Source organism: Condylura cristata, unplaced genomic scaffold (genome assembly GCF_000260355.1).
Source record: "Condylura cristata isolate star-nosed mole 26May11 unplaced genomic scaffold, ConCri1.0 scaffold00038, whole genome shotgun sequence".
NCBI classification, from domain to species: Eukaryota; Metazoa; Chordata; class Mammalia; order Eulipotyphla; family Talpidae; genus Condylura; species Condylura cristata.
This window is the reverse complement of record NW_004567139.1, coordinates 7536686-7544473: the sequence shown is the minus strand read 5'-3', so window position 1 is coordinate 7544473 and position 7788 is coordinate 7536686. Positions and strand designations below refer to the sequence as shown.

Here is a 7788-nt window from a genome sequence, read left to right as displayed (position 1 = left end):
CTGGGGGGTCTGGCTGGGGGGTCTGGCTGGGGGGTCTGCGCTGGGGGGTCTATACCCACAGGGGTCTACACCTGTGGGTTGTCTGTACCCGTGGGGATCTATACTCGGGGTGCAGGGAAGGTTGCAGGGTGGGAGCAGGGACACCAGCTGACCCCCTTCTGAGAAAGCCGAGTGAATTAAATTCTGAGCTGGCAGGGTGGGGCCCCAGGCAGGCAGGTGGCTCCTAAGCCTTGTTTTAGCAGCCTGCTCACGGGTCCTCGCTAGGTGCCCTGCCCAGACGGAGGCCTCCATCCTGACGGGCGATTGTGCCATGTTTCCTGGAAGGGGGGTGGTCAGGGCCCCCCACATGTGCAGATAAGGAAAGAAGCTGATGCAGAGTGACCAGGGTCTCGTCAGCAACTATGCACCCTCACCCTGCCCTCACCCTCGCCTCTCGGAGGCGTCAGGCTCACGAGCCCCACAGCAGAAGCGGCACCGGGCAGCCCACCCGTGACGCTGCTCCCCTCCGCTCTGCCACAGCAGCCCCCCGCACAAGCCTTTGGGGAGCCAGCCCGGAAGCTCCCCATTCCGTGTTTGCACAAGCCTAGCACAGCTGTGTCTGGACGCCATCATGCCTTCTTGCTAAGTCCGTGCACCAGGAGCAGAACCTCTGCAGAGACCCTTGGGTCCCTAAGGCCTCTCAGCGGGCTCCAGAGGGCCTGAGAGAGCCTGGCGTGGAGCCCGAGGCGGCGCCCGCCCAGCGGGTCCCCACCAGGGCCACCGCCGCAGGCAGAGCCGGGGCCTGCCGGGATCTCGGGTCCCCAGCGTCCCCACCCAGGGGCTGCAGCGACAGCTCCCCGCCTCTCCCGCCTCTCCCGCCCCTCCCCACAATCCTGTCCATGGCTTCTCCACGGGCCTTCTGCTGAGCCTTAGTCCTGCAGGAAAAAATTACGTGGTTTGAAGTGAGGCAAACTGGCTGAGTCAAACCACCTTGTTTTCCAGCTGGAGAGCTGGGCCCCGGCGCAGTGACCTGACCAGGGGCGCTAGCTGCTCGGTGGCCAAGCCAGGGCAGAGAGACGACCCTAGTGCTGTCCACCACACTGACCGCCCACAGGCCTGGCCTTTCCGGGGGGTGAGAAGCCAGACCCCCGGCTGTGCGCTGCCTGCCCGCAGGGCCAGGGCCGGGTCTGGGGCGCTGCCGTGGCGCTCACGGAAGAAGCTGTGTTCTTCTCGTTCCTCTGCAGAGTGGAGAGCCCGCTCGAGACCTCCAGCAGCGTGGTCGTCCCCAGCTCGGAGCCGCAGGCGATGAGACACCCATTGTCCTGCACCCGGAGGCAGAAGAGGGCCTCGTCACACACCTGCAGGGGCCGGGGCGGCTCAGTGAGGGGCCGTGTGTCAGACCCCAGCCCGGGGAGGCCTCCCAGGGCTCCGCCCAGGTGTCCTGGTGACTCCCCCTGACCCGAGGATGAAGTTCAGGCTCTGAGACGGGTCCTCAGGACCCTGGGCCCCCAGCTTACTCCACCCCACCCCATGGCACCCACTCCGTGCGTCCGGCAGTTACCCAGACCCCAGCCGGCGGGCTCGGCCTGGCCACGCTGACATGCTATCAGCGGGAGGAGCAGGCCTGGGGGGCGCGGGGGGCGGGGCGAGGGCAGGCACCTGGTTTTGCTTTTTTATTCACTGTCCCCCAGGTGAGTCCACTAGGCCCCTGGGGCCTGAGGGCCTAGAAGCAACAGGGGCCGCGTGGAGGACATGACCTTCAGGCTGAGGGCCGGGTCACACTGTTTGAACACTAAGTCCCAGATGTCCAGGGTCCCGTCCATCTTGGTCGTAAAGAAAACTGCTGGCCTCACGGGGCTCCAGGCGGCGTCGGTGAGGTAAGCCATGTGGTACCTGCGTGGAGCCGGACCCACAGGCGGGGCCCGCTGTGGTGGGGGGCTGCAAGGATGCCCCCCTGCTGCCGTCCAGCTGTGCCAGCCTCCCGCCCACCCCCCGACTCCCAGGAGGCCCCGAAGGGCCCCCACGGGCTGACCGCCGGTGCTCCCCACGGCTAGCTCCAGGGAACGGGCACGGGTTGGGGACCTGGGCCCAGCCCCCCGCCACGGGCCTCCCTGAGAGGACTCAGGTTCGCACTGTGCGGCCTGCGTGCTTGAGATTAGACGCGCACAGCTTTCCGCAGGAAAGAAAGAAACTGGCCCCCATCTTACGCCATATACGAAAGCCAAACTGAGTGGATTAAAGACTCGAAAGCGTGAGCCGAATCTGTCAAAGCCCTGGGGGAAACGCCACGCGTCTTGGCAGTGCCCTTTGGCTTGGACGCCAAACGCATAGGCGAGGGAGGCAAAAGTGGACACGCCGGAGGACACCAAGCTAAAAGCTCCCGCCCAGCCCGGGGAAGCCAAGAACAGGCCGGCACAGCCCGACGGGAGCGCAGGTCCAGCCCGCGTCTCCCCGGGGTTCACACCCAGGCAGGGAAGCAGCTGACAGCACTCAGCTGGAAAGAGCAATTAAAGATGGGCAAAGGAGGCCCCCCGGGGCGCACCGCGTTAAAGGGCAGGATACGAGGCCGCCTGCAGCCACGCCAGCACCAGCTCGGTCCCGGCCAGGGAGGGACGCACAGGGCGCGGCGGACCTCTCTTGTCTCCCCGCCGCCCCTCAGCAGGGGGCTTCGTCGACCTGCCTGTTCTGCTCCCCACTCTGTCTGGTGAATCCTCTCACCCACCACACCTCTGGCCTGTACCCCAGTTCTGTCTGCATAAATACACAAATCTTTAAAAAAACAAAAAACAAAACAGCTCTTCCCAGGAGTCCCTGCAGCCAGGTCTGGCACCACGGACTGAAGCTGCCAGTCAGTCACAGGGTCCTGGCACTGCAGGGGCCAGCGCCCTCCACGTGGGCTGGGAGGACCCCCAGATTCACAGGGGCGCAGGCCAAGAAAGCCCCCTCTGCCCCACGCCTTAGTCCCACCAGGGTCTGCTGCGGGGGCTTGGTCTCCCCTTCCCCCTCAACCCCCCTCCCGCCCCTTCGCCCCCTCCCCGGCTCCCTCGGTCTCCCTCTGTGCACACCAGGAGCCCCCCTGGCCGCTCTGAGCCAGGCTGGCGCTCACAGTGGGGCGTGGCTGCTTGCTGCTCCCACCGCTGCCAGGGTGGGGCCTGGGCGGGCGGCCCATCGCCCAGCTTCTGGCTCCTCCAGGCTCCTCCTTGGCTCCCCAACTCTCCACTCCCTGGCCTAGCAGAGGGCACCGCTCACCTACGCCGGGGGTCTCTGGGGGACTGGTGACCAACCCGGGCAGACTGAGCGTGTTCCTGGGGTGGCTGGGTCCAGCCAGTGCCCAGCGGACACGCGGGGCTTGTGGAGGGCGTCGCCTCCATTTTAGGGGCAGACGCACGGAGCCTCAGGGCGCCCCGACCCGACCTCCCCCGTACTTGGTCCACATGATGGACGACTCCCGGCTGTCTTCCGACCAGATGCGGGCGGTCCAGTCGCCGACGGTCAGGAAGTTCTTGGGGTAGAAGGGGTTCCTCTGGAGGGCGTAGATGGGGCCGTGGTGCCCCGAGAAGGTGCACACGATCTTCTCAGCCTGCGTCTTGGCCTTGCGGTTGCAGGAGATGACGATGCCCTGCTCGGTGCCCACCATGAACTTGGTTGGCTGCAGAGGGTGAGACAGGAGCGGAGGGAAACTCCAGGACAGGGCACTCAGGGCTTGGCCGGCAGCAGGCACGGCCTGCCGGGTCGGCGAGACCAGGGGCTTGCGAGGGCGCTGGAAGGGCCTTGGGGGTGAGCCTCGGGCTGCGTCCGCCCCTCCGAGGAAGCGCCCTGCCCGTAAGCCCCTTCGGCCCCACCCTTCCTGGAGCCTGACCATGGAGCCCATCTCAAGGGCGCCCCCAGGGTCCCCCCGCTGCCCACCCCTGCAGCACATTGCTCACACTCGGTGCTCTGCCATAGACGCTTGTGACAGATAGAGCCCACAGGCCCGGAGAAGACACCCAGGGTGACCCAGGTCACTCAGCAGCCTGGGCGGAGCCTGGGACGCCCCGCGCCGTCGTCCCGAGGAGACCGAGCAGGTGGCTACCCGGCTCGCAGGGGCCCGCCGGCCGCTGCGATGTGACTGTCCCCCCACCAGGCCGGGTGGTCCCTGAGGGAAGACTCTGCTCTGACTTCATCCTGTGCCCCCATGGCAGCCGCAGTGCCATGTAGATCACAGAACAGAGCCGCCTCCCGCGGGGGGCTGGTCCACCGGCCTCCCCGGTCACCCCAAGTCCACGCCGCCCCCTCCCGGCCAGACTAGACGCCTCTGTGGCAGCACCAGCCTGTGGGGTGCTGTGCCCTCAGGCCCCCAGGGGAAGAGGGGCTGCACCGGGGAGGGCTGGGCCTCGGTGTCCCTGCAGCTCCAGCTGGCGAGTCCCCGGGAAGAAACAGGGGTGCCTGCCAGCCAGTCCAGGAGGCTAACACCCCGGACTGGAACGGCCCCTGCGCCTCTGGCCTCGAACTTGGGGTGTCGGGTGGAGGGCTGGCCTTGGAGTCGGCCGCCCCTCCTAGGTGTGTTCCCCTTAACCCAGCCGGCAGCCTGGCAGTGACCGCCGGGAGGAGCGGCCTCCTTCCGCACGCGGCTCTGCTGCCCCCTGCTGGAACGCTGCTGTAAAGACCTCACCCAGCTGGGCTGACCAGTGCTGGGCCTGGCCTCCGGGAGGAAGCCGCAGGTGCCCACGGCACACTAGCCAAGCCTGACCTTGGCTCCTGCCAGCGGGCAGTGAAGGTCAGGGAGAGCAGGAGAAGACACTCACCAAAGTGGACTCGAACTCCAGAGAGATGGCCCCCAAGGCATTTTCCAGCTGCTCCTTCCTGGTGATGTCCAAAATCACCACCTCGGTGGGCTCGCTCAGCTTCCGGATGTCCCACCACATGACCTGCGGGGGAGGGGTGACTCAGGACCCAGGGCCCGGACTCGCCTGGCCTTCTCCTCCCCACTGTCCCCTGAGCGGGCCGGAGCCCGGGGCCGGGATGGGCGTGTGCACAACGTCACGTGTTGCTGCAACCTATTTACAGATGTGCACCTCGTCCCGCTTTTCAACTACAAATGAGAAAAAAATCCACTTAAAGAAATTGTGGCATGCCCACATGACGCACTGAAGCTCCCGGACCCGCTAATGGAGGCGTCGAGATCGATGCATCGGGCTGCAAGAGCTCAGGGCAGACGCCAGCTTCCGGGTGCGGGCGACCCTGATGGCAGACGCCAGTGACCGCTGTGGGTGGGCACCCGGGGCTTGGAAGCTGTGGACAGAGGTGGGCGTGGCCGCTGCCCTGCCTGCCTGGTGCCCTGGGTAGCTAACACCTACTAGTCACCATAAAAATAAAATGCAGAGGGACCCTGGTGGTGCAAGGGGTGAGTGTCAGCACGGTGAAGCTGGCCGCAGCTGCAGCACGAGCTCCATCCCCGGCCAGGGAGGGACCCCCAGGGCACAGCGGACTTTGCCTGTCTCCTCGCTGCTCCCCTCAACAGTGTACTTTGTTGACCTGCCTGTTCTGCTCCCCGCTCTGTCTCTGGGGAGTCCTTCACCAGTTCTCGTGTGCAGAAATAAATGAATCTTGTTTTAAAAAAATGAAATGCAGAAGGAACTATTTGCAGATGACCTGGTGGGGGGCGGCCGTGCTCCCCTCGCCCCTCGGCCCCGGCGGCTGAGTACCTGCCCGTCTGTGGATGCAGAGAAACACTCGGTGCCTGTCTTGGACTGCAGCCAGATGGTGCCGTACACTGGGTCTCGGTGGCTGAACTCAACGGTGGACAGCTCGGCCACCAGGCTGCCCTTCCTGGTGTCCCAACAAGCTGGCGGGATGAAAATGAGGTGGAGCTGAATGGGCAGGGATGTGGTTTGACAGCCTCAGGGCTGGGATGGAGCCAGTGCAAGGTGCCCCCCGGCCCAGAGCTGGCAGGAAGACACCAGCGTGCACACTTCACTGCTTCCTGTGCTCTGCGTGCCCCACCAGCCCTGGGGAGCCGCTGGGCATGGTAGGGAAGGCTTCCTGGAGGCAGTGGGGGGGGGGACTAGGATTGAAGATGAGCCCAGGGTGGCGAGCCAGGCCGAGGGAAGCCTCCACCACAGGGAGAAACACGCGCTGGAGAAAGAAGAGCATTCAGGCAGATCTCTGCTGATAGCTCATCCCTTCCATCCCGCCTCTGATGGGAAAGAAACTCACAGAGGAGGTTTTACCCTGTGCTCCAACCCATTACCGGTGCTTTTCTCTTCTGCTTTAACAGCTAAGACTCACAGCTTATCTGTTCTTGTTATGATAGATTTTTTTTTTTTTTTTTTCATTTCCCTGCAGCACCCACCCAGGGCTGTTTCTAGGAAAGCCGATCTATAAGGCAACAAAAATACTCAGTCTGCAGCACTTGCCACGGGGCCAGCATGGTGCAGAAATGGGTTTTCCTAGCGCAATGAGCACTGCTGAGACAAAACAGTGCCCCCTGCGGGCGGGGGGGCACCCCCTCGCCACCCCCTGGCCCCCAGGGCCTGACAGCCCCACAGGGCTCATGAATAATGAGTGAGGCGGGCTGGGAGGCTCCAGCCCATCCTGCAACGTGGCTCTGCCTTAGCCCTGTGAGCGCTGGCGCCCAGAGAACTTGGCAGGGAGGTTTGTGGGAACCCACGTCTGTTCCCTAACCGCGCAGTGACCCCCGGGGAGAGCAGGCTGACCACGGGGAGTTTCCCAGCAGCTTCGCAGCCTCCTGGCTCCCCTCCCGGAGGAGCAAGCAGGCACCTCCTCACACCAGGTCGAGCCTGGCCTGGGGGTGGCCAGGAGGGCGGGGTCTGCTGCCCCGAGACACAGGTGGGGAGCGGGCTGCCCCGGTGGGCAGTTTCTTTCCCAACACATTAGAGATCTCAAAGCCGGTTTTCTGGGTCTGTACCAGCATAAGGGCCTCTGAAGCAGCTTGTCAGAATCTACTTTTTCACTACTGGAAATTTGCCAAAGGCTTGCAGCAATCAGGAGAGAGTTTATTGAGAGAAACAGCTGAGTCTCCATCAGCGTGGAGAGTTTTGTTGCATTTTTACAAGCCCGCACTCCCCAGTTCCCTGGTAGCCTTGAAAAGCCATCACATTCCTGGTGAACACCCCGGCAGCCCAAGGCGGGGGCTGAGGGGGCTGGATCTGTCCAAGTCTCATATTCCCACAACTGCCGCGACTTGACCTGACGCGGGAGCTGGAGGTCCGGCCTGAGAGGCTGTCTCTCCCGACTGACCTGGCGCTTGCCCAGCAAAGAAGTCTTTTTACTGAGCTCCCGGTACCCTGTCCTTGATGGCGAACTTGGCCCTGGCAGGTGGCTCTGGCCAGACAGCAGCAGGAGCAGGCTGCCCCCGAGTCCCCTTGGGGCGGAGGGAACTGGCGGCCCCGGCTCAGCACCCAGGCCTCTCCTTACCCATCTGCCCATTGTAGCAGCCTCCCAACAGCACGTGGGAATCTTTGGGGTTGTACTCCAAGGTGACGAGAGGAGAAGACGGTTTCAGGACAATTTCAGGCTTGTTGGGGTTTTCTGTAGAGCAGAAAACAACAGTTGTAAAGGTTTCTAACTATCCCATCTATCCATCCACCACCCATCCATCATCCATCACCCATCCATCCATCCATCCATACACCCATCATCCATCCACCCAGCCATCCATCCATCCATCCATCATTCATCCATCCATCCATCCATCATCCACCCATCCATCCATCCATCCATCCATCCACCCATCCATCCATCCATCCACCCATCCATCCATCCACCCATCATTCATCCATCCATCCATCCATCATCCACCCATCCATC

At 63.8% G+C, this 7788-nt stretch overlaps 1 protein-coding gene and 1 long non-coding RNA gene across 2 annotated transcripts in view; one reads left to right on the top strand and one right to left on the bottom strand.

Annotated features, from left to right (window-relative positions):
- Positions 1 to 7788, bottom strand: part of DNAI2 (dynein, axonemal, intermediate chain 2) — a 15788-nt gene that overhangs the window by 1900 nt on the left and 6100 nt on the right. Inside the window, exons 5-10 of the mRNA XM_004693367.2 lie at positions 7396 to 7509; positions 5664 to 5803; positions 4764 to 4886; positions 3405 to 3628; positions 1737 to 1872; positions 1176 to 1337 (exon numbers count right to left, since the gene is read on the bottom strand). Coding sequence (XP_004693424.1) covers positions 1176 to 1337; positions 1737 to 1872; positions 3405 to 3628; positions 4764 to 4886; positions 5664 to 5803; positions 7396 to 7509 — 899 coding nt within the window. The remainder of the gene's footprint in view (positions 1 to 1175; positions 1338 to 1736; positions 1873 to 3404; positions 3629 to 4763; positions 4887 to 5663; positions 5804 to 7395; positions 7510 to 7788) is intronic.
- On the top strand, positions 877 to 2649 carry LOC105854419. Its single transcript, XR_001146106.1, has 3 exons — positions 877 to 1111; positions 1224 to 1856; positions 2159 to 2649. It is a non-coding gene; the product is annotated as an uncharacterized LOC105854419 (long non-coding RNA).